Source organism: Dendrobates tinctorius, unplaced genomic scaffold (assembly GCF_039654945.1).
Source record: "Dendrobates tinctorius isolate UK_male_01 unplaced genomic scaffold, ASM3965494v1 ptg000591l, whole genome shotgun sequence".
Classification (NCBI taxonomy): Eukaryota; Metazoa; Chordata; class Amphibia; order Anura; family Dendrobatidae; genus Dendrobates; species Dendrobates tinctorius.
In genome coordinates, this window is record NW_027362249.1 from 208,245 (window position 1) to 234,672 (window position 26,428).

Consider the following 26,428-nt stretch of genomic DNA (forward strand, 5'->3'; position numbering starts at 1 on the left):
ATCAACAAGACCATTGGTGTTAAGTTCAGACTCCACACATAAGACCTTAGGAGTGGATATGGATGTCAGACCTATGTACCATCCTACAAAACTTTGAAGAGTCCACCAAGATGGTGATCGGTTATGATGCTATAATTAGCATCACCATCCCGCTTCTTTGTCTTCTACATAGTAACAGAACGTTCTCTGCTCACAATCAATGAGGATGCGTTGCAGGTTGAGAGCGATGAGATGGAGCAAGGAAGAATGCAGGGTGATTACATTCAGTCCAGCCTCATGTCATCCCAACATGGATTAGTTGACAATGAGCAAGAGGAGGGGTAGGAAGAACAGGAGCTAATTTCATGTGCTATAGACGGTGCTTCAAGCACAATTGTCATACCGTCTGTTCAGTGTGGATGGCCTGAGGACAGGTGTCATGATCCATGCTGGATTATGACAGATAAATGCACAAGTAACATTTTTTTTTCCTTAAGCTGTGTGCTTAAAGTTAGTTTTGCCCCCGGTGGCCATTAGGGTCATTGCACTGTGGTGGTTTCAGTTCTAGTTTTGCCCCCGGTGGCCATTAGGGTCATTGCATTCTGGTTACTTTAGTTTAGTGCACGTGATTATAAAGCAGGTGTGATTGCTCTGGCTTAACTATATAGGAGTGTCTTGTTCTCTCACTCACTGTTGGTGATATTGCTCATTTCCAACCAAGTCTGGTGGAGGAAGGAACTACACAGAGGAGTTTCTGGCAGGTCAATGGAGCTCTGGTGTTATAGCTTCAGGTGGAAGTTGAATTCAGGTGTCGAGCTTCAGGGGTGAAGCTGAACTTTGGTGTCATACTCTGTTGCTAGGAGTGCAGATACACTGACTCAGGGGAGTGCAGGAGGTCTCCACGTCCCCGTTCCCTATCGCAGGGCCCTCCATTGTATCAGTTTCCCTGGTATTTCCCTTAATTGTGTAAATTCACCTTGCTGGAGGCAGTGTATCCAGATATATGTGTAATACTGAAAGTCGCCTGCTGGAGGTGGCATATCCGGCTGCACATTACTTTATTTAAATTCGCCCTACTGGAGGCGGTGTATCCAGGGTCATGTATGTCAGAGAAATTCACCCTACTGGAGGCGGTGTGTCCAGTCACACGTGACCATCACAATATCACCAACCCTAACATTTTTCTCTGGTGAGCCATGGGCCAAGTGCAGACCGGTGAGCAGTTGCTGCTGGCCCTCACTGAGATTAGTGAGAAGACGTCCCTGCAGTGAGCAGACTAATGATTTAGTCCTTGGCACTGACGCCGAAACTTCTGTACTGTCAGAGAAGCCGTGTCCCCCTGGTCGTGTGGAGGAAGACGACCTGGGAGTGTATATTTCCTCCTCGCCCTCAGAAGGTACTATGACAACAGAGGTGATGGTTGACGAGGTACCTGAGGGCATACCGGTGCTTGTGGACAGTGGAGCAGAAGTCAGTCTTGTAGATGCTCAGGTTATCCAGACTCATAGTCTGAGGTGTAAGATGCTGGACAAACCCAATAAAATCCAGGCCATTAACTCTGTCCCACTGAGCCAGGGGGGGTTAAACCAAGTCGTAGAAGACATTGAGCTGCATAGCAGACATCAGGATGTGTCCCAGCAATACTACGTCTTGGAGGGAAATCCAGCACCTATCGTTGTGGGCCCCCCTTGGCCTAAAAAAACACAACCCGGTCTTAGAATGGCGAACTAGGGAAGTAGTCAGCTGGGAGCAGTCGTGTGAGGGCTGCTGCCTAGGGGCTACTCTCTCTGCCGTCTCTCTACAAATGTCCCCTTCCTCTCCAGTGAGAGCAGCGGAGGGGCTGCAGGAGAGTAGGGGCACGGCTCAACCCTCGCCATTACCCAACCCTGAGAGGTGCAGACCGTGTAGTAGGATGGGTTGGAGGGTGGTGTTTCCCTTGGTGAATTGCAGGGGTGTGAGTGTGGTGACACAGGGGGATGCCCCTGTTGTCAGTTCCAGAGAGAGTTCACCGTGTTATGACAGACAAATGTGTGGCAATAAATGTTCAGGTCCGGACCTGTGTGTGAACTAACATGTATGGGTGGCCACCAAAAACATCCAGTGGAAGTGTGTTGCGGGGGTCTGGAATTCTCAGGTGATCGGGCCGTATCTGGTGTCGGCTATCCAGGGCCCGGAGACTTACCAGCTAGAGTTACCCACATACTTGCCCATACACCTCTCGTTCCACAGATTGGCGCTTTGGAGATGGGTGGTGCCTCCGGAACATACTTTGCCAATACCAGCGGTGCTCGTTTGTCATAAACCTGAAGTGTAGGTAGTTGCTGGGGTGAACTCTGGACCTGGGTCTCCCTGCCATAGGTGGTTCCCTGATGAGGAGCTGTCTTGAGGGTCCGGAGGCCCCTCATTAAGGGAGGGCACTGTCATGATCCATGCTGGATTATGACAGATAAATGCACAAGTAACATTTTTTTTTCCTTAAGCTGTGTGCTTAAAGTTAGTTTTGCCCCCAGTGGCCATTAGAGTCATTGCACTGTGGTGGTTTCAGTTCTAGTTTTGCCCCCGGTGGCCGTTAGGGTCATTGCACTCTGGTTAGTTTAGTTTAGTGCCGTGAATATAACGCAGGTGTGATTGCTCTGGCTTAACTATATAGGAGTGTCTTGTTCTCTCACTCACTGTTGGTGATATTGGGCATTTCCAACCATCCTTGGTGGAGGAAGAAGCTAGAGAGAGTTCCTTGCAGCTCTGACAAAGCTTGGTGAAGGAGCAGCTATTCAGGAGGAAAGCTGCATTCTGCTGCTGGGAACAAGTGCAACAGAGTAAAGCTAAGTGTTGTTATCCCTGTTTGTACCTTTCCTTTTGTGTGTTTTAGTGCAGCGGTGGGATTAGTCTCTGCACCATCCAGCTCACTAGTAAGGGATAGGTGCAGGGTGAGCTAGGGTTTAAAGGTATCCTGCTCGGCGACAGGTGAGGAGCCTGTATAGGGAACGTGAGGAGTGCAGGGACACTGGCTCAAGGGAGTACAGGAGGTCTCCACGTCCCTGCTCCCTAGAGCAGGGCCCACCATTGTAACTGTTTTCCCCGGTGTTCCCCTTTATTATTTAAATTCACCCTGCTGGAGGCGGTGTATCCAGATACATGTGTAATTCTGAAATTCGCCTGCTGGTGGCGGTGTATCCGGCTGCACGTTATATTATTTAAATTCGCCCTACTGGAGGCAGTGTATCCAGGGTCACGTGTGTCAGAGAAATTCGCCCTGCTGGAGGCGGTGTGTCCAGTCACACATAACCATCACAACAGGGAGGAGGAGAGCATGGTCAGTCAACCTTTTGGTGAGGATACGGAAGTCTTTCCTGTTAGAAGTCGGGTATGCATGGCTGACATTACCCAGCGCCTGAGGCGCTGGGTATTCTCACAAGGAGTGAAAAGTTTTGGAAGATGATCAGGAAGCACCTTGCTGACAGTACCAATGTCCTCCTTGATTACTCTGTGCCTTATAATTATTAGGTATCATAGCTGGATACGTGGCATGTACTGGCTCTCTAGGCCTTGGAGGTCCTGGCCTGTCCTGATGCTAGCGTTTTGTCAGATCACATGTTCAGTGCCGTTTGTGGAATTACAATTGATAAGCTCATCCGCCTGTCAACTGAAAATGCTGAAAGGCTGACTCTTATAAAAATGAACAAGGGCCGGATTGGGCCAGACTTCTTTACATCACCGCATGATAACAGTGAAACCTAACCTCAAATCCAGTGTCTTTTTTGGGAGGTATGATCCCATGCACCTCTTTACCCTCTCAGGGGTATACGCTTCCTGATTTTGCTTATCTGCTGTTATCCTCCTCCTTCTCCTCATCCTCCACCACCACTAGATCACCAGGGCATATGTGTTACGTGATGCAACAGTCATGCTATTCTTTTCTTGGGTGTTTATGATGCCCTTAAAAAAAAGGTTGACACAGTATGTTGATGCGCAACCCCCAGGGTGAAATGTTTGTCAGCCCACACACTTAGTGTATGGGCATTACAAGTATAGGAGACCCGCTCCTCTATACCGGGAAAACATTTTTCGGAGGCCATCCTCCACATCTGTTCCGACACCACCACTAGATCACCAGGACAAACGTTTTCCATGATGCAACAGCCATGCTGTTATTTTCAAGGGTGTTTATGATGCCCGTAAAAAGATGTTGACACGGTAGGTTGATGCATATTCACCAGGGTGAAATGTTTTTCAGCCCATACACCTGGTGTATGGGCATTATGAGTGTTAGGGTTAGCGGATCGCACTGAATATAAAAGATGGTAAAGTTTGACAGCAAGCACCATAAACACAGTTAACCGAGTTAAATGTCACGCAGTGTGAACAGAGTGCAAAACACCTGACTCTGTTACTTCACAGAGCGGTATTACAAGAGGATGCACTCGTGACTATACCCTGTTAGACGTCACAGGAGTATAGCAGTAATGATGCTAGTTGGAGGTTCCTAGAGTTACCCCCCATGGGGACTAGGCTGGTGGTTGTGCTTGCTCTGACACTTGGCTGTGCAATCGGCACACGCGAGTAAGGACGCCCGGTGTCAGAAGTTGAGCCAAGAGAGAGTGCCCACCCTACACTGCCTGCCTAGACACACACTCGCAGTGCTAGTAGCGGCACATGTGCACACAGGATGGTAACGTATGCACCAAGATACCAAACACATATGATCTTAGCACGCCGGCGCATGCTCCAGGGAACCTTTTATACAATCCTGTTGAAGTCCAGTCAGACTGGACCTTCCTCGTGGACCAATCCAGAACTGCCACATCACCCAAGCAGCTGATGACCGACCACCAATGAGAGGTCGCCACCTCACAAGCATGCTCAGTAGGGTGATTTGTGGACTTCGTCTCTGGAACTCCTGATCGCTGCTGCTCTTCAGCATTGTGCGATTTCTCACCTAAGCATATTAGCTTCAGCACAGCCTCTTGCCACTTGGCTTTCGCAGTGCAGCTTGTGACTGATGTACTCATTTTGGAGATGGAGGGGGAAGAGGAGGAGGAGGTGCAGGAAATGTATACCGTGGGGGCAATCATGATTGACATAGGGACCGCAATCCTTGGCATCAGGATGACCTGTTCCATCTCAAAGTCTGACTGGGTCCTGGCATCCACTATGTTAATCCATTGTGCCGTCAGCGAGATGTACCATCCCTGGCCACAAGTACTTGTCCACGTGTCCGTGATTAGGTGTATTTTCCCAGTAACTGCATGGTTAAGGGCATGGGTAAAGTTGTGGGACACGTGCTTATGTAATGCCAGAACGGCACGGAGGGAGAAATAGTGGTGGCTGGGGACAGAGTACCTTGGGACAGCCGCCACCATCAGGTTGCGGAAAGCTTCCGTCTCCATGAGCCTAAAAGGCAACATTTCAAATGCAAGCAGACGAGAAATGTGTGAATATAGTACTGTGGGACGTTGGCTGCGTATTTCCAATTACGTTCCAGTGACTGGAGTATGGATAACTGAAGGCTGCACTGGGATAAGGATGTGGACGTGCTTGATGATGGTGCTATTTGAGTGTGGGAAATGGCAGGTGCAGAGCAGGAGGCATTCTCGCATGCACCGTGGACAGGGGATTGGCTTGCACGCACAACATTGGAAGAAGAAGTGGTGTCACCCACAGACACTGTTCCTGGAGCTTGGGGTTCGCCCACAAAGTTGGGTGCTTTGCTGCCATGTGCCTGATCATGCTGTGGTGGTAAGGCTGGTAGTTTTTCTTCCCCTGCTGATGCTGGCATGACAGGTTTTGCAAATGGCCTGTTTGGGGTTATCGGCAGAGTCTTTATAAAACAACCAGAAGATCTAACAGTTGGACTGGCAACTTCTATCATGTTGGTGTTACGGGGAATGGTTGCCCGCCTTCTGTCTGCAACCACCACACTGCTTCTTCCTGCCTGAAGGGGTGCTATGCCTCCCTCCTCCTGTGTGCTGCTGTCCTCCTTCCAGGTTTGGGTCAGTTACTATATCATCCTCACTTCTGCACCCTGATCCTACTCCTGACTTCCTGGCAATTGTGTCTCATCATCATCCACCTCTTGTGACCGTGGCTGCTCAAATATTTGGGCATCGCTACATGGAATCTCATGTGTTAGGCATCAGGTTCCTGTCACCGCACAGCAGGAATCCTGAGCCTTGCATGCGTCAGTCTCTCATTCCTCTCCGGCCGCAGAGGAGGCTGCTCAGCAAACTCATCAATCCAGGCGCTCTGCTCAGACCAGCTCTGTAGGTTTGGTTGCTGCTGCCACCTCTGGTCCAGCTATAGCAACGCATACTGGTCAGCAGCGAGCTACTCCAGGGACTAAGACCTCCTTTCGGTCCATTGAGCATGCCCATGGGACGATCGCTCATTGGAGATCGGAGTCACATGCTCAGGTCCTTCTCCATCTCATATTGGACTATCAGAAAGGTCAGGAAGGTACTGGAAGGACGCGGCTATAAAAGGTTTGCATGGCCGCTCGGCCATGCACTAATATAGAGAAAGATTTAGACCATGTGGAGTGAGAGTTGAATGCATGTATGAATGTCTCTGGTTAATGACTCATTGGAAGCCCCTACCCTTGGTACGCATGTGTTATGTAGCCTAGCCTGTTAGCGCCCAGGCTGAGGAGCAAGTAGGAGGCAGAGTCAGAGACTGGCATCAATGCCAAGTGGTGGCTTGGTCTGTACGCCACGGTTCTCTTGGTCTACACTCCACGGTCGCCAAAGTCATTTAGTGGCGTCCGCAGTTGCGACGCCACATGCTTAGTAGGTCTAGAGGGACTCTGACCCTGTGTCCTTGGGGCTGAGTTCTGTGACCTGATACTGAGCGTTTACCTTGCCGAGCTCTGTGAGCTTTAACAGGCTCCGGCATTTATGTTCAGCGGTAGTGCGGCTCTGTGAAGCAACAGAGTCCGCCCCTGTACACACTGGGTGACGATAACCCGCATGTTTTCATCTATTATACCACCATATAGCGTCCGCCATTACTAGCAGCAGTTTACCACCCCTGCACGGTGGACCCCGGGCTGTGAACGCACCTTATTATCATCTTTATTATTTGGTGCGTTCAGCCAGCACTAACACAACATTAGCGGCAGGGTCTGGCTAGCAATGACGGACGAACAGCATCTGCAGAGATATGTCCAGCAGCTGTAGGGCAGGTTGTTAACTCTCGAGCAGTCAGCCTCAGTTGCGGATGTCACTGCAGTCGCTGTTCAGGCAGCTGCAGAAGCTGTCTCCCACGCCTCCATGTCCATACCTGCCATGACTTTGTCCCGTCTCCCGCTGCCCGACAAGTTCTCGGGTGACAGCGCCTCCTGCAGGGGTTTCGTAAGCCAGTGCTCTATCCAGCTTTAGCTGTTGGCCACATGATTCCCCTCAGAAAGGGCTAAGGTGGGATTCATCATCTCCCTCCTGTCGGGTAGGGCTCTGGAATGGGCCACCCCACTGTGGGAGCATGGTGACACCGTGGTACAGAGCGCCTCCCAGTTTATGGTCTCCCTGAAACAGGTTTTTCTGGGGCTACGGGTCACGCATGACACCGCGCTGCTGTAAGCACTAACACAGGGTTCCTTTTCGGTCAGCCATTACGCCGTCCGGTTTCGGACACTGGCTTCTGAACTGGAAAGGCCTGACAAGGTGCTCATATCGGTTTTCTAGAGGGGTTTGGCGGAGCACGTCAAGGATGCTCTGGCTTACAGGGAAGTCCCCGTTAATCGGCAGGAGCTCATTACCATCTCCACCTGCATAGATCTCCATTTCACGGAGCGTGGCATGGAGCGCTCCCAGTCCAGATCGAGGATTAAGTTAGCTCCCATCTTTTCTAAACCCCTGGAACCTCCTGATCAGGGGATCATGCCTCCTGAGTCCATGGAGGTGTCTCGCACAGGCTCCAAGTCCCGCTCGGTGCGTACTTCCACTCTCTGTTTCCATTGTCGACAGCCTGGTCACCTGGCCAACAGTTGCCCACAGCAGTCGGGAAACGCCCGCGTCTAGTGGTAATTGGAGGAGACCTACTAAACACTGGAACTTTCTCCTTCAAACTGTCCTTTAAAGGGACGTTAGAGAGCGGAGAATCCACCCTGGAGGTAGAGGTCTGTGTGGACTCTGGGGCGGAGGGCAATTTTATGTCTTCTGCCTTCGCCCAACGGCATGCAGTTCCTTTGGTGCTGCTACCTCACCCCGTTACCATCAGGGTGGTGAACGGCTCGACTCTGCCCTCTCAAATTACACACCAGACTGCTCCCCTTAGGCTATCGATGTCGCCGTCCCACTCCGAGACCTTGTCTCTCCTCATTATGCCCGAGGGCATCGATCAGGTTCTCCTAGGAGTTCCCTGGTTACGTTGCCACTCTTCGCACATAGAGTGGTCCTCGGGGAGAATACTTGCCTGGATCAAGTCCTGCAAGGGTAGATGCGTGAGGGAGTGCGTTCAGGTAGACTCTACCGAGGTCCCCGCGGATCTTTCTGCACGGCCAAGGCACTACCAACAGTACACGGACGTATTCTCTAAAAAGGCGGCAGAGACCCTTCTGCCGCTTCGCCCCTACGACTGTCCTATAGACCTTTTGTCAGGTGCGGAGCCTCCTCGAGGTCGCGTGTATCCCGTCTTTCCCAGAAACAGAGGCCATGTCACAATATATCAGAGAGAACCTGGCAAGAAGGTTTATTAGGAAGTCGGTGTCACCAGCGGGGGCAGCATTCTTCTTTGTGCAGAAGAAGAGTGGAGAGCTGCGCCCTTGTATTGATTACAGGGGTCTTAACGCTATAACCAATAAGAACAAATACCCTCTGCCCCTGATATCTGAGTTGTTCGACAGGTTGCGTGGGGCAAGGATCTTCTCCAAGTTAGATCTACCGGGGACTTACAACCTGATACGTATTCGCGAAGGGGATGAATGGAAGACAGCTTTTAACACCAGGGACGGCCACTGTGAGTATTTGGTCATGCCCTTCGGCCTCTGTAATGCACCAGCCGTCTTCCAAGACTTTGTGAACGATGTCTTCCGGGACATGCTCTCCACCTCAGTGGTGGTCTATCTGGATGACATTCTTATCTTTTCTCCAGATTTGGCCTCCCACCGGAGAGACATTTGCAAGGTCTTTGACCGCCTGCGAGCGAACTCTCTCTACGCCAAGTTGGAGAAGTTCCAGTTTGAGCAGGAGTCCTTGCCATTCCTGGGCTATATCATCTTGGCCCAGGGTTTGTGTCATGTTGGACGCTATTCACACCACAGCGTTCGGCAGGCAGAGGTAGTTTCACCTCCGTCCACTTGTCATGTCGGGCGCTATTCACACCACAGCGTCCGGCAGGCAGAGGTAGTTCCACCTCCGTCCACTATAGCCTCAGTGGCGCCGGCTTGATTTTCTCAGGCTATCGGGGGTTAATCTAGCTGGAGATCAGGTTGGATGTTTGGTCACGCCCATGGTCTTTAAATAGTCGTGCTGGCCTATGGGCGTCGCCGATTATAGCTTGTGTTTCATACCAAGTGGTTCCGGTCTGGAGTGGAGGTGTTGGAGAGAGAGAGAGACTCGTATCTGATGGCGTATGATCCGTTGTTACCTTTTCACCTTCCCATATTTGTGTTTTGTTGTGCCCTGTTCACATTACTGTATAGTCCTGTGTGTATGCGGCGCGGTGCAGTTTAAGTTCTCCCTGTCTGTCATTATTGTGTGGGGCTTTGGTGGTTTGTCTCCTCACTGGGTGGAGGGTGGAGGGTTAAGCTTAGGGCTGAGCAGGAGATAAGGAAAGGTTGGAGGCTCAGGCATTTGCACCATCAGCAAAAACCCTGGGTTGAGGGTCAGACAGGGTTTCCCCTTGTTAAAGGGACACCACAGGGGCCCCGGGTATTTCAGCCTTAGTTGACCTAAGCCCCGCGTGACAGTTTGGCTATGGATCCTGCTAAATTGCAGGCGGTAATGGACTGGCAAGAACCCCACTCCCTTAAGGCGGTGCAGCGCTTTTTGGGGTTCGTTAATTACTACCGCCAGTTCATTCCCCACTTTTCCACATTGGTGGCTCCCTTGGTCGCCCTCACCAAAAAGGGAGCCAATCCCAAGGTATGGTCGGAACAAGTCTCCGAGGCCTTCTCCGGCATCAAGACCCACTTTGCTGGCGCTCCTATCCTCCACCGTCCCCATGTGGATAAACCCTTTATCCTAGAGATAAATGCCTCATCCATTGGTGCTGGAGCAGGTCTTTATCAGAAGGATGCTCAAGGTCGGAAGCATCCCTGCTTTTTCTTCTCCAGGACCTTTTCACCGGCGGAGAGAAACTACTCCATCGGGGGCAGGGAGCTGCTGGCAATGCAGTTGGCCTTCTCTGAGTGGTGACATCTCCTGGAGGGAGCTCGGTTCCCCTTTCAGGTGTACACCGACCATAAAAATCTGGTGTACTTGCAAACGGTCTAGCACCTGAACTCTCGCTAGGCCAGATGGTCACTTTTCTTCTCCCGTTTCTGTTTCACCCTGCATTTTCTGTCCGGTGAGAAGAACGTCTGGGCTGATGCCCTCTCTCGCTTCATGGTGTCAGCAGAGGAGGAGGAGGCTGAGCCTTCGGCTAATCGTCCACACCGAGAGTATGAGGACCGTGGCTCCGGTTGCTCTTGAGTCAGTGCCACCGGGCAAGACTATTGTCCCTCCCCGCCTGCGGCCAGAGATCCTCTCGTGGGCTCATGCGTCTAGGGCGGGTGGTCACTTTGGGACCAAGTGGACCACGGAACTCTTGGCAAGGACATATTGGTGGCCACATATGGCTCGGGACATGGGAGAGTACATTCGGGCATGCGTCTCCTGCGCCCAGAACAGGTCCTCTAGGCAGAGACCGGCCGGACTACTTTGCCCCCTACCGGTGGCGGACAGACCTTGAGAGATTGTCAGCATGGATTTCGTGGTTGGTCTGCCAAAGTCCAGTGGCAACACGGTCATCTGGGAGGTCACAGATCATTTTTCTAAAATGGTGCACCTGGTGCCACTCTCGCGGCTGCCTTCTGCCCAAGGTCCGGCGGCGTTGTTCATAAAACACGTCTTCCGCTTGCACGGTATGCCGGACAAGATAGTTAGTGACCGGGGACCCCAGTTCACTTCCTGGTTTTGGAGGGAGCTCTGCAGTCTGCTCAGTATTGAGCTAAATTTGTCTCCTGCCTATCTCCCCGAGACGAACGGGTTGGTTAGAAGAGCTATCCAAACCCTGGTCACATATCTTCAACATTTTGTCTCGGCCAGGCAGGATGACTGGGCATCCTTACTACCATGGGCAGAATTTGCCCTGAACAACGCTGTAGCCGATTCCACCGGTCAGACCCTGTTCCTCCTTAACTACGGCCAGCATCTGCATGTTCCTGTCCGGATGCCAGTGTTGTCCACTGATTACAGGGTGGCAGACTGGGCGGGAAAACCACCCTCTCTGCACTGCTGTGCTCGTTACGTCTGTTACCATGCCAGGTTGGATCAGTGCCCTCATCATCGACCACATCATCTTCCAATTCCTCAATCTGATCCTCCTTCTGAGCTACGATTTGAGGCTGCCTTGATGGCAACTGTGCCTCATGATTATCCTCCACCTCTTCAGACATGAATTGACCTTCACCAGCGTGCCTACCTCCTGGCCGTGGGTGCTCAAATGTTTGGGTATCACTGCCCTCGTCTCCTCATGACCCTCTTTAACCCCTTTACCCCCAAGGTTGGTTTGCACATTAATGACAAGGCCAATTTTTACAATCCTTAACTCTTATGAGATAATAACTCTGGAAAGCAGCAGTGGATCCAAGTGATTCTGAGACTTTTTTTCATGACATATTGACTTCCTGTTAATGGTTAAATTTCTTTGACATTACTTACGATTATTTGTGAAAAAAACGGAAATTTTTCAGTTTTCAAACTTTGAATTTTCACTCCCTAAAATCACAGAGATATGTCACACAAAATACTTAAGTAACATTTCCCATATATCTACTTTACATCAGTACAATTTCGGAAGCAATTTTATTTTTTGGTTATGAAGTTATAAATGTTAAAATTTGACCAAAGATTTCTCATTTTTACAACAGCAATGTTTTTTAGGGAACACTTCACATTTAGAAGTCACTTTCAGGGGTCTATATGATAGAAGATACCCAAAAGTTACACCATTCTAAAAACTACCACCCCCAAGGTGCTCAAAACCACATTCAAAAAGTTTATTAACCCTTCAGGTGCTTCACAGGAATTTTTGGAATGTGGAAAAAAAATGAACATTTAACTTTTTTCATAACAAAAATTACTTCAGATCCAATTTTTTTATTTTGACAAGAGTAACAGGAAAAAATGGACCTTAAAATTTGTTGTGTAATTTCTTCTGAGCATGCCTGTACCCCATATGAGGGAGAAAACCACTGTTTGGGCACTAGGCAGAGCTTGGAAGGGAAGGAGCGCTGTTTAAATTTTTGAATGCAAAATTTGCAGGAACACTTGGCGGACGCCATGCTGCGTTTGGAGAGCATCTGATGTGCTGAATCAGTGAAAATCCCCCACAAGCGACACACTTTTGGAAACTAGACCTCTCTAGAAACTGAACTAGATGTGTGTTGAGCACATTGAACCCTCAGATGCTTCTTAGAAGTTTATAACGTTGAGACGTAAAAATAAAAAATATCAAATTTTCCTCAGAAATATGTTTTTAGCACAAAATATTGCATTTTCATAAGAGTAACAGGAGAATTTGCATCATACAATTTGTTGTGCAATTTCTCCTGCGTACGCTGATACCCAATATGAGGGAGAAAACTACTGCTTGGGCACACGGCAATGCTCGGAATGGAAGGAGCGTCATTTGACTTTTTGAATGTAAAATTTCCTGGAATCAAGTCCCATTTGGAGAGCCCCTGATGTGCCTAAACAGTGGAAACCACCCACTAGGAAAGTTAAGTATTTAGATGCATGGTAAGCAACTTGAACCCCCAGCTGCTTCACATAACATTGAGCCATGAAAATAATAAAATCACATTTTCCTCATAAAAATGTTATTTTAGCCCCAAATTTTGCATTTTCATAAGGGTAACAGGAGAAATTGCATTATACAATTTGTTGTGCAATTTCTCCTGAGTATGCCGATAACCCCATATATGGGGAATGCTACTTTAAGAGGGAAGAGGCGCCATATTGGAGTTCAGCTATTGCTGGGATGGTTTGAGGGCGCCATGTCACATTGGCAGAGCCCCGGAGGCACCAGAACAACACAAACCCCCTATATGTGAACTCATTTTAAAAACGACATTCCACAGTGAATTCATCTAGAGGTGCAGTGATCATATTAACCCCACATGTGCCTCACAGAGTGTAATACGAGCGATAAAGAAAGAAGAAGTTACTTTTTTACCATTGTTGTTTTAGCCCCAAGTTTTTAAATTTTCAAAGGGCTAATAGGAATTTTTTTACTACAAACTAAAGTCCATTTTTTCCTGAGTTCACCAATACCCTACATGTAACCAGGAAATATGTTTCAAGCACAGTGCAAAGCTCAGAAGGGGTTTTTCCCACGAATGAAAGTTCATTTAAAAAATTGTCTGTGTCTGAACATGTACGGAGCATACCACATCTCCTGGGCAGAGAAGGAAGCAAAAGACAACACTGACTGTGCAGTTTTCAGTTTATTCTGATAGACTTTCAGCCATACTTGGACATTTAGGTAATGGTATATACTTGGTTTATCATCTATTGTATTTGTTATACTTTGCTGCCATCTACTGACCATTGCTGTATTACACTGTAATATTTTGTTATGGTACTTTCCCATAATACCTCTCTGTCTATAGGTCCTCCTATATTTTTCATTCTGTTTCCTGTTTTTGTACTCCGGGCCATCTTGCAACACACATGTGCTTCAGAGCTGGATAAAGGATTCTCTTGTTACCTCCAACCTGGAGCTCCTATCATCTCTAATCTGGTACTTTTTTAACAGCTCTAACCAACAGTCCTCCCTCCTACCTCATCTTCATTCCTTCATCTTCCTTGACATCTCATCTCATCAAGGTACTGTAAATAAAGCCTGTTGAATTCATCACTGCATCATCCTTCCGGACCAGCACGCGCCACTGATAGGGATTGGGAGCACAGGCTGGCGAGTAACGCTATCCGCCATTGTTTATATAGAGATTCGTGATCACATCCCTCAGACACATCTCATCCACGTTTATCGGTGGCAGATTAGAAACAAGAGACCTAAGTCTACAGTTGTCAGTGTGTATATGCATTGTCTGCTAGCAAGTCTTAACCCTCCGCCATCTTAGCTAAAACATGTCCACAAAAGGCACCGCGGTCCCATCTGCAAGTGAAGCACATCAGGTTCCTGACACCATAGCTGCTGCAGGAGCAGAGTCCGCACTTACTGCAGAGCAAGATGTACGACCCAAACGTGTAACCAGGCCGACACAAAAGGCCAGAGAGAACGTTGAGATTACTAGAGACGAGTTCCATGATAACCTAGAACATTTATGGGGCAGAGTTGATCACTAGCAGTTCTTCCACGCTCTCATAGTGACGTCGCAGATTTAACCGCCAAATTGAAGAGTTTATCTGCCGCCTATGATCGCTACCAGAGACTGTCTGCAAGGTTCATCACATTCCTGAGTAACTGTGACATGGAAGACGCCCCAGCAGAACTAGCTGAAAGGGAAACTCTTCTCCAAGAAAAGACCACATTAGTACGAGATGCCCAGGATAAAGCAGAACTCCGCATCGCTCACCTCCAAGAAGCCAGGTCACATCGCACAACATCGACCAAAATCACATCTTCGTCTTCCAGATCATCTCACTCCAGGAAGTCAACATTGTCCGACAAGATACTGGAGATCCGTGCGGCTGCAGAGGAAGCTAGAGTAAAAAGCTCCTTTGCTAAGAGGTAGGCTGAAGTGGAAGTAGAAGCCCAAATGGAAGCTCATAGAAATGAGATGAAGGCTCAAAGAAACAAAATGGAAGCTCAAAGGAAATTAAAAATTCTCCAAGCAGAAATGGAAGAAGCAACAGCCCTTGCAAAACTGAAGGTTCTTGAACAAGCATTGGGACAAGAAGATAATTCGGATTGTCTTATTTCAGGAGAAATGGAGGACTCAGCTGATCGCACTTCTGACTACGTGTTAAGACATTTAACATCTGCACCAGCACCACCTCCAGTTTCTAAAACAGATGCGCCAGCAAGTCAAGAAATGTCGCCACCTGCTGCTGACAAGGTAACTTCCAGCACTAACTTACAATTTAGGCCACAGCCAGCAGAACCTATAGAGACTAAACCGCAGTTTAACCCTTAGGCAGCATCATTTCGTCCTGATTTGTCTCAGTCATATAAGCTAGAGAACTTACATCCCCTAAGGATACCACAAGTTCATCCTGCAACAATGACAGGGAGATCGGACATGTCTGACTTCTCCAGATACATGATTCGCCTGGAGTTAATAAACATTCGTCTCACGAAGTTTGATGATCGTGCCAAGAATTATAGAGCCTGGAAATCGACCTTTCAAGCAGTGATCCAAGACCTTAATCTCACTGGCAAAGAACAACTGGATTTGCTTGTTAACTGGTTAGACCGTGAATCAGCAGAGCGCATAAAGACAATAAGGGCAGTTCATGTGGACTATTCAGATGCAGGTCTTATTGCAGCCTGGGAGAGACTGGAACAAACCTACGGCAGCTCAGAAGCCATAGAATGTGCCTTATTTAAAAGAATGCAAACTTTCCCAAAGATAACTAACAAGGACAATAGAAAACTTCAAGATCTGAGTGACCTGCTAAAGGAAATAGAATTGGCAAAATTAGACCCATGTCTCTCAGGACTGAGCTACCTAGATACTGCTCATGGCATTAATCCAATAGTGTCCAAGTTGCCACACAGCATGCGGGATAAATGGGCAGACCACGGCTCTCGGTATGAAAGGCAGCATGATGTGTCCTTTCCCCCCTTTTCACATTTTTCCAGGTTCATCAGTGACTCAAGCTCGGAAGAAGAATGATCCCAGCTTCGACTTCACTGAGCCTACTCCACCAGCATCATCATCATCCTCTATAAGGTATGATAACGTTGCCAAACGTAGAGATTCAAGGAACACAGTATCCGTGAGAAAGACTGACGTTCCACTTACTACACCTGCCTTCACTAATACAAATAATGTTGCTCCTAAAGTCATGGACAGTAACCATATGTGCCCTATCCACAAAAGGCCTCACCCACTTAAAGAATGCCGTGGACTCAGAGCAAGGACTTTGCAGGAGCGTAAAGATACCCTCAAGGAGCTTGGGATATGTTATGTGTTGCTCCTCCTCAGACCACCTCGCTAAGGACTGTAAGGCCGACATTAAGTGCACTGAATGCAGCAGTGATAAACACGTCACAGCCTTGCATCCCACGCCAGCTCCATACAACTTGTAGCCTTCTGCGACATCCAATCCTGCTCAAAAGCATGGCGGGGAGCCAAAAGTTCCTGATCCAACTGCAACTGCTGTTTCCTCCTCATGTATTCAGGTATGTGGAGAAGGGACTGTTCCTAAATGCTGTGCCAAGGTATGTCTGGTTAAGGTCTATCCAGAAGGACAACCCGACAAGGCCTCCAAAATGTATGCCATAATAGATGAGCAAAGTAACCGATCTCTAGCAAGGCCCAAATTCTTTGAGATCTTTAACATAAAGGGACATACAACTCCATACTCCCTCAACACCTTCTCTGGTCGTATTGAGACTTCTGGCAGGAGAGCCTCTGGGTACATAGTCTCTTCAATCAAGGGAAACGAGCATATACCCTTGCCAACCCTAATTGAATGTGACCAGATACCTGATAACAGGGAGGAAATTCCCACTCTGAAAGCCGCGCTTCATAATCACCACTTGAGGCATTTGACTAAAGAAATCCCTCCTCTGGACATGAATGCTGATATTCTGGTCCTACTCGGGAGGGACAGTCTGAAGGTACACAAGGTGCGCCAACAATATAACAGCCCAGATGATGCTCCATACGCCCAAAGACTCGACCTAGGCTGGGTAATCGTAGGCGATGTATGCTTGGATAAGAGTCACAAGGCATCCGAAGTCAACGCCTGTAAAACGTATGTACTCCAAAATGGTCGCGCAACTCACTTTAAGCCATGCCCTCATCACTACGAAGTGAAAGAAAGGTTCTCTGATTGCATCCAAGAGCCTGACATCATTCCTACTCCCTACGGTGATGACTTACGGAGAATAGTGTTTCACACAACAAAAGAAGACAACAAAGTCGCCTTATCCATAGAAGACAAGGAGTTTCTTAAAATGATGGACAGTGGATTCTTCAAAAATGAATCTGACCGCTGGGTTGCTCCCTTACCCTTCAAGGCTTCAAGGACCAGACTTCCTAACAAAACAGAACAGGCCTTATCTAGATTCATCTCGCTGCAGAGAACATTGAGGAACAAGCCTGAAATGAAGGAACATTTCATAGCCTTTATGGACAAGATATTTCGCAATGACCACGCAGAGCCAGCTCCACCATTGCAAGCTGATGAAGAATGCTGGTATCTACCCTTCTTTGGAATATATCATCCAAGAAAGCCAAAACAAATCAGACTGGTGTTCGATTCAAGCGCCAAACATGACGGCGTATCTCTGAATGACGTTCTCCTCACTGGTCCGAACCTGACTAATAACCTGGTGGGAGTGCTCATGAGATTCAGAAAGGAACCAGTCGCCATTACCGCCGACATCGAACAAATGTTCTATTGTTTCATCGTGCAACAAGATCACAGAAATTAACTCCGTTTTCTATGGCACCGAGACAACGACACCAACAAGGAAATGGTCGAATACCGCATGAAGGTGCATGTGTTCGGAAACAGTCCTTCTCCTGCAGTCGCTACATACGGCCTGCGTAGGACTGCCTCCGATGGCGCAGCAGAGTTCGGGAAGGATGCCCAACAGTTCGTTGAAAAGGACTTCTACGTGGACGACGGTCTTAAATCCCTGCCCACAGCGGAAGAAGCCATAGATCTGCTCAAACAGACACAAGATATGCTTTCTAAAGCATATTTAAGATTGCATAAAATTGCCTCCAATAGTGCTGTTGTCATGAAGGCTTTTCACCCTAATGATCATCATAGGGACTTGAATCTAGGCCCAGACAATCCACCAGTACAAAGAAGCCTAAGCCTGAGGTGGAACTTGCTAAAGGACTCCTTCAGCTTTCAGGTTAGTGGTGCGGAAAAACCATTTACTAAGTGCGGGGTTCTGCCAGTGGTGAACAGTCTATAAGATCCACTTGGGTTTGTCGCACCCCTGACTATACAAAGCAAGCTCCTGCTGAGACAACTCTCAGAGTGCATTAAGGACTGGGATGTACCACTCCCCGCGGACCAACAACTAAGGTGGAAGTCGTGGAGAGAATCTCTTTGCGCCTTGCATAAGATCCACATACCACGTTGTTACACTCCGGCATCCCTAGCTACGAGTCAAAGGAAAGAGATTCATGTATTCGCTGATGCCTCCACTGAAGCTATTGCTGCTGTCGCTTACTTGAAGGTTATAGACTCTAAATATGCAGCCCATGTTGGATTTCTGTTTGGAAAGGCTAAACTGGCTCCTAAACCTGAGCACACCATTCCCAGACTTGAGCTCTGCGGAGCTGTACTAGCCATACAGAGCGAACTAGCTATTCACGTGGATGACACAAAATTCTACACAGACAGTAAGGTAGTTATGGGATACATATATAACCAGTCGAAACGCTTCTACGTCTATGTCAGGAACCGCGTGGAAAGGATCAGGAAATCCTCTAAGGCCCAGCAATGGCAGCATGTCCCATCCCATCTTAACCCTGCGGACCTTGCCACAAGACCAGTGTCTATTGGTGCCTTCACAAGCTCTTCTTGGTTAACAGGACCAGGGTTCCTTCACGACCAATGTGAAGAGACTGCCGTTGAAGACAGCTTCAACCTTCAGGATCCAGATGTCGACCCAGAGACCTGATGTCAGCACCGTCATCATCAAATTCAAGGAGAAGGTTGGCTTGGACTGTCGGCGTTTTGATCGCTTCTCATGATGGAAGAGGTTGGTTCGTGCCATTGCAAGGTTAGTACACATTGTACAATGCTGTCGCAATAAGGACAGTAACACTGATTGTCATGGTTGGCATATCTGCCATAAGCCTCTCTCTGCAGAAGACATTGCTCTGAGTGAACTCTTTGTGATACGCAATGTGCAGCAGAATGTTTTTCACAAGGAACTGGAATGTATACGTAAAAAACAAGACGTTCCTAAAAACAGCCCCATTATCAACTTAAACCCAGTAATAGACGAGAGGTGTTTATTGAGAGTTGGTGGTCGTTTAAACAAAGCTAAATTGGATGAGGCAGAAAAGAATCCTCTAATTATTCCTGGTCATCACCATATCACCACTTTACTAATACGACATTACCATGAAAAAATCAAACATCAAGGCAGACACTTCACTGAAGGAGCCTTAAGAGCTGCAGACCTCTGGATTGTGGGAGCAAAGAGACTGATTTCCCATTTAATTCATCATTGTGATCAGTGTCGTAAGACAAGAGGAAAACTGCAACAACAACAGATGTCTGATTTGCCTGCCGATAGGACAAGCACAGACCCTCCATTTACCTATGTTGGGTTGGACGTTTTAGGCCCATGGACAGTCGCTGCTCGTCGTACCAGAGGCGGACATGCAGAAAGTAAACGTTGGGCGATGTTGTTCACGTGCATGAGTGTACGGGCAATACACATAGAAGTGATAGAGTCTATGGATTCCTCCAGTTTCATCAATGCCCTAAGATGATTCTTCTCCATCAGAGGACCAGTAAAACAATTAAGATCTGATTGTGGAACAAACTTTGTAGGGGCCTGTCGAGAATTACAACTGAATTCAAAACCAGTCCAGAACTTCTTGATAACCAATGGTTGTACCTGGGTCTTCAATCCTCCTCATGCTTCCCATATGGGCGGATCAAGGGAAAGAATGATAGGTATCACTCGTCGGATATTGGACTCACGAGACCTTGACCACTTTCTTAGCAGAAGTCTCTGCTATAGTAAACTCAAGACCTCTTGTACCCATATCTATGGATCCAGAATCTCCTACTATTCTCCTAACCCGCCTGAAGATTCGGTGTCTGGTGACAAATATCAGAAACGGTGGAAGCATGTGCAACATCTGGCTAATTGTTTCTGGAATAGATGGAAGAAGGAGTACCTGACACTTCTCTAAAAATGAAGAAAATGGCAACAAGTAAAGCCAAATTTACAAGTAGGAGACAATGTCCTCATGAAAGACCAGAAGGAGGAAAGAAACGCATGGCCTATGGGACTTATATCTAAAACCTTTCCAAGTGACGATGGCAAGGTACGCAAGGTAGAAGTGACAGTAGCTAAGCAAGGTGACCACAAATCCTTCATTTGGCCTATATCAGACATTATCTTACTCATACCGGTTGAGGATTGATTATCCATCCAATCAAGTAGGAACTCTTTCATGGAACTTAGACCTTTGGATTACAAATGGGTTGGAGACAGTTTGGCCTAGCGTGGCTACTCCAATCTGAAGATGGGTTATCCTTTGGATTACTTCAGGAACTCGTTATAGACATTCGTCTATCTTGTTAAACAATATGTTATTGTCGCATTGCATGCATTTTTTTATCTTACAGGTTGAGGTATCCCTCCATGTACTTCAAGTAAACACTCCCAATTCGAGACTGTTGATATATGAAATCCAAGGATTTCAGATGAGGAGTGTGCTGTTTTCAGTTTATTCTGATAGACTTTCAGCCATACTTGGACATTTATGTAATGGTATGTACTTAGTTTATCATCTATTGTATTTGTTATACTTTGCTGCGATCTACTGGCCATTGCTGTATTACATTGTGGTATTTTGTTATGGCACTTTCCCATAATACCTCTCTGTCTATTGCTCATCCTATCTTTTTCGCTTCTGTTTCCTGTTTTTGTACTCTGGGCCATCTTGTAACCCACATGCACTGCAGAGCTGGAGAAAGGATTCTCTTGTTACCTCCAACCTGGAGCTCCTATCATCTCTAATCTGGTGCTTTTATAACAGCTCTAACCTACAGTCCTCACTCCTACCTCATCTTCATTCCTTCATCTTCCTTGACATCTCATCTCATCAACATACTGTAAATAAAGCCTGTTGAATTCATCACTGCATCATCCTTACGGACCACCACGCGCTTCTGATAGGGATTGGGAGCACAGGCTGGCGAGTAACGCTATCCGCCATTGTTTATATAGAGGTTTGTGATCACATCCCTCAGACACATCTCATCCATGTATATCGGTGGCAGAATACTGACATTACAGCAGGGGATCACAGAGGATTCATTTTGTGAGGTAATATATTTCACTGACTGTTTTTAAACAATATTTTACCTCACAAAATGTATCCTCTGCGATCTCCTGCTGTAATGTTAGTATTGTCTTTTGCTTCCTCCCCTGCCCAGCAGCTGTGGTCTGCTCCGTACACGGTCAGACACAGGGGTGAGAGACACAGAGCAAGGGGGAGACAGCTCAGATGGGACAGCAAATGAGGGGAGAACACAGTACAGGAAGGAAAGAGACAGCAGACAAGGGGGATAGCACATGGGGTAGACAGGTCAAAGAAGAGAGCACAGATGGGAGAAGTCAGCACATGGGGAAAGAGAGAGTAGATATGTGGGTGAGCACGTGAGGGGAGAGATTCTCATTGCTGCAAAGACTGCCCACATCGTGAAATTACCGCCCCCCCGATGCGATAGCATCTGGCCTCCATCTAGTTTCTCATAAGCATTAAAATCTTACTAATAAAATTGATAACGAGGACTTTTCCCCAGTTTCTGAATGTTAAGCTGGCCACATCACGGAATAGTGTTTACACAGAGGAAGAAAATGTAGTTTTTATTTCTTAAATTCTCCTCTCCATTACATAGATAAAACGTTGTGAAGTTTAGACTATAATTTATTATAAGCCCAATGGAGCATTAGCAGAGATTCCCCTCTGGGGGATTTGTACTTTTTCCTCTGCATGACGTTGAGCAACCATAAGCAGGATTGACATGCAGGGGTAAAAAGAACATGTCCCCAGAAGGCCAGAAGATCAGAAGAACATGCCATCTCCTGTGTGATGTAATGATAGGGAGCCCTGCTCTCTGCAGCTACTGTGGAGTGTAAAAATGATCTGAATCTCATTACAAACACCTCTTTAATCTTTCATTTCACAGCAGTCAGTGAGGGGGAAAGGGGAGTAGAGCTGAGCTGGTTGTGATTACAAACACCTCTACAGTTGCAGCTCTCCCCTCAATGGACGGTCAGCACAGCTGTAATTCCTCCTCCCACACTCACTGCTGAGAGATGAAAGCTAAAGATGTTTGTAGTCACACTCTGCAGTAGATATTGGGCAGAGACCAGGACTATCTATCATTACTTCCCATTGGAGAAACATGTTCTTTTGACATTCTAGAGACATGTTCCTTTTTTTCCCTGCACACTCCCAGATAAAAATCTCTGGTGATGCCCAGTTGAACTCTTCATAAATTATAACCTATATTTCTAAACTCGTATCTCCACAATGGAGATGAGACATTATAAGATAAAAGCTGTGTTGTGTTCAGCTCTGCAGCCGCTATTCCATGATGAGTCCGGTTTATCATGGAGAAACTGGTAAAAGATTCTCTGTAAGGAGGAAGCAGATAATTTACCAAAACCTCAGAGAAATTTCTACATTTCCTAAACTCTAATACAAATATGGGACGTCCTGATAAATGCATCAATTACTGGAGGTAACGGGATAAGAAATGTGTAAATGTTTCTTTCATATACAGGTTGATAGAGAATCTTGCATCTTACTTTATAATGGTTTCTATGGGTCTAATGTACAGAATTAGTCATTATTATCAGTGGTTCCTAATATTGTGCAGTCATTCCTTTCTTTTTCCGAGCAGCTCCGTTTTTTTGTTCATTCCAGATTTAAACAAAATAATAAAGCATTTAGGGAAAAACACACAACCTAAAAGTCCAGCACTGGAAGCCATCACTGCAAATATCTCCACAGCCACCATGGTCTTCCCTCTGGTGCTCAGATAAGCCGGGATCATGGAAATCCAGACACTGATGAACACCAGCATGCTGAATGTGATGTACTTGGCCTCATTGAAACTGTCCGGTAATGTCCTCACCAAGAAAGCCAGGACAAAGTTCACAGCTGCCAGGAGCCCCAGATAACCCAACATGGAGTAGAACCAGATATCTGAGCCTTCATTACACTGAATGATGAGAATCCCAGGATAAGACTCAGCGTCCAGATCTTGGAATGGGGGAGAAATAGACAACCAGAAAACACAGATTATAACCTGAAGGGATGAACACGACAACACTATGGTATAAGGCAGTTTCACATTCAGCAATTTTCTCCAAGTGCTTCCAGGCTTGGTGGATTTAAAAGCAACACAAACCATTACAGTCTTGGCAAGAAGTGAAGAGACGGCTACTGAGAAGAAAAATCCAAAACTGGTTTCGCGTAATCTACAAGTTACATCATTGGGTCGACCAAGGAACAAAAACACAGAGAGAAAGCTGAGAAAGATGGAGACCAGGAGGAGGTAGCTCAGGTTCCGGTTATTGGCTCTCACAATGGGAGTGTCCCGGTAGGATATAAATATCCCAAATGTGGAGCCGGTCACAAGACATCCGAAGACCGAGATACAGGAGAGTACAGAAGCCATTGTGTCATTCCGGTAAGAGATGAATTCCATCACTTTAGGCAGACATTGGTCTCTCTTCTCATTTGGCCATTTGTCATTTTGGCATTTCATGCAGCTCTCGCTGTCTGTAGGAAAATTTCACAATGTGTTACTTTTATTGTGGGAAGAATAACTATCTGTTATCTATCTATTATCTATCTATTTATCTATTTAGAAAGAATGGAGCCGCACACTTTCGAAATAGGTGGGTGCACAGGTCTCCCGGCAAACAATCTGTATACTTGCCAAATATACAGTGTGCATGGAAATTATTCAGACCCCTTGAAATTTTTCACTCTTTGTTTCATTGCAGCCCTTTGGCAAATTCAAAAAAATTATTTTTTTCTCATTAATGTGCACTCTGCAACCCATCTTCACTGAAAAAATCAGAAATGTAGAAATTTTTGCAAATTTATTAAAAAACTGAAATATCACATGGTCACAAGGAAGGTCTAGGAAGACTTCTGGTGGTCCCAAACTTCTTTATAAAGGCCTATGTGCTCTTGGGAACCTTGAGTACTGCAAAATTCTTTTGGAACCTTGGTCAGATCTGTGCCTTGCCACAATTCTGTCTCTGAGCTCCTTGGCCAGTTCCTTTGACCTCATGATTCTCATTTGGTCTGACATGTACTGTGAGTTGTGAGGTCTTATATAGACAGGTGTGCGCCTTTACAAGTCAAGTCCTATCAGTGTAATTACACACAGCTGGACTCTAGTAAAGGAGTAGAACCATCTCAAGAAGGATCACAAGGAAATGGCCAGCATGTGACGTACATATGAGTGCCTGACCTAAACGTCTGAATACTTATGACCATGTGATATTTCAATTTTTTTTTTTTAATAAATTTGTAAAAATTTCTACATTTCTGTTTTTTTCAGTCAAGATGGGGTGCAGAGTGCACATTAATGAGAAAAAAATGAACTTTTTTGAATTTACCAAATGGCTGCAATGAAACAAAGAGTGAAAAATGTAAAGGGTTCTGAATACTGTCCGTACCCACTTTATACAGACAACAAATATGAAGCAGCACTCTAAATATTACTTAAACAGTAAGATGGACTTTATTGGGTCCACATGGTGTGGTGGTGTTTAGGCTCCCAAGAGCCTTTATCATGCATGAGCCAAAATGTCACCACGCCATGTGGACCCAATAAAGTCGACGTTACAGTTTAAGTAATTTCTGGAGAGCTGCTTCCCATTTTTTGTCCTTATCTTTTTATCGATCTATCAATTATCTATCTCTTATCTATTATCTGTTATTTATTATCTATCATCTATTATCTATCTTTCTGTCTCTCTGTGAATCCGCCTAATATCTTTCATTCCATCAATGTTAAATACAATAAGTTTTATTGGATGGACTAAATGCACATCGCCGGTCACATCTCTCTCAGTAGAAGCATGAAATATCATGTGTTTTCTCCATGCAGGGTCGCCATCTCCCTTTTTTTCTGGACAAATTGGACAAAATACACGAACAGACAAAACTTTTTTTAGAGCACACAACCCTTCACACCCTCACAATACGGTCCTGGAATCACAAAGACATTGAAATTAGACAGTTTGTTCAGTAAGATAGACATTTTTTGGCCTCAGCGATAAAACACAGATAACATGTTACTACTTAAGAGCCCGGCGTCACTGCAGCCAAACACAGAGCTCAGCGGCTTGTGCCCTCTACTGTGTGCTGGACCCGAGGAAGATGAGCTCTGCTTGTTACTTTACAGGTGGAAAAACATTTGGGGACGACTTTTCTTAAAGTAGATGTGGAGACTTGAGGGTCAGTGGGCGCTCTCGTCCGCTGGCTCAGGTGTCTTTATAAAGACTGCATGGACCAGGGCTCATCTCACTTAATGCCCACACTCCTTTCTCATGGGCAGAATACCACTGAGATAACACAGGGTGAGGGTAAGCAGTGTGGCAATAGTTTACTGAGCCACCAACAGACAAGAACATATAGAACAGTCCCAGTAAATATCCAAGATCATGCAATTTAAAGAGTCTCACCCTTCCAGTGGCTCACCGGGATTCAAGCAGCTGCAACTTTGGGGCTTCTAGAGCTACTATACCCACCAGTGGCAACCCGCATTTGGCGGGCACCAAGGTTAGGAAGCTGACAGTCTATTGAGGTATGTGTCCAGGTGACCTGATTGTCCCAACCAGGAATACCCTTTTAGAGAATACTATATGGAGGGCTCCACTAAACAATGTTGGAGTTCTTCCAGGCCAAATCGTGAACAGTGAGCAATATGTTCCAAGCAGTTTTATGAACTGCTGCTTCTGTGATGGAGCAAGCCTCTCCCTCAATGAGACATCTGTTATCCCCATTCCTATTATGGATCAAGCAAAGAAGTCTGGGATCTGATCCAAATTTGGGCCATCTAATGGGGGACAACAAACTGCAAAGTTGGTGACCTCTCTTTCCTCATAACCTTTTAGCCTGTTGACATGAAAGGTCCATTCACGTCACCTGTGTAATACAAGGCCATTGCATAGTCAATCTCACCATATTTCCTGGTAATGTGGTGAATGGACCCGCCCACATGGCTTTAAGCTTGTTTTTGCATACTGGTACTAGTTCTAGAACCTTCTGTCCACAGGCAAATTCTCCTAGTCTGGCACCTCAGTTTTAACACTTTTGCTGCCTTTTCTGAGCTATTTCTAAATTCCCTTGGGTTATGGTCATGAGGTA

General features: G+C 46.6%; 1 protein-coding gene across 1 annotated transcript; it reads right to left on the bottom strand.

The window, feature by feature from the left end:
- Positions 1-22,913: 22,913 nt before the first annotated feature.
- On the bottom strand, positions 22,914-23,717 carry LOC141078761 (vomeronasal type-2 receptor 26-like). The gene has a single exon (XM_073565217.1). The coding sequence runs from the start codon at positions 23,715-23,717 to the stop codon at positions 22,914-22,916; it is 804 nt and encodes a 267-aa protein (XP_073421318.1).
- Positions 23,718-26,428: the final 2,711 nt, after the last annotated feature.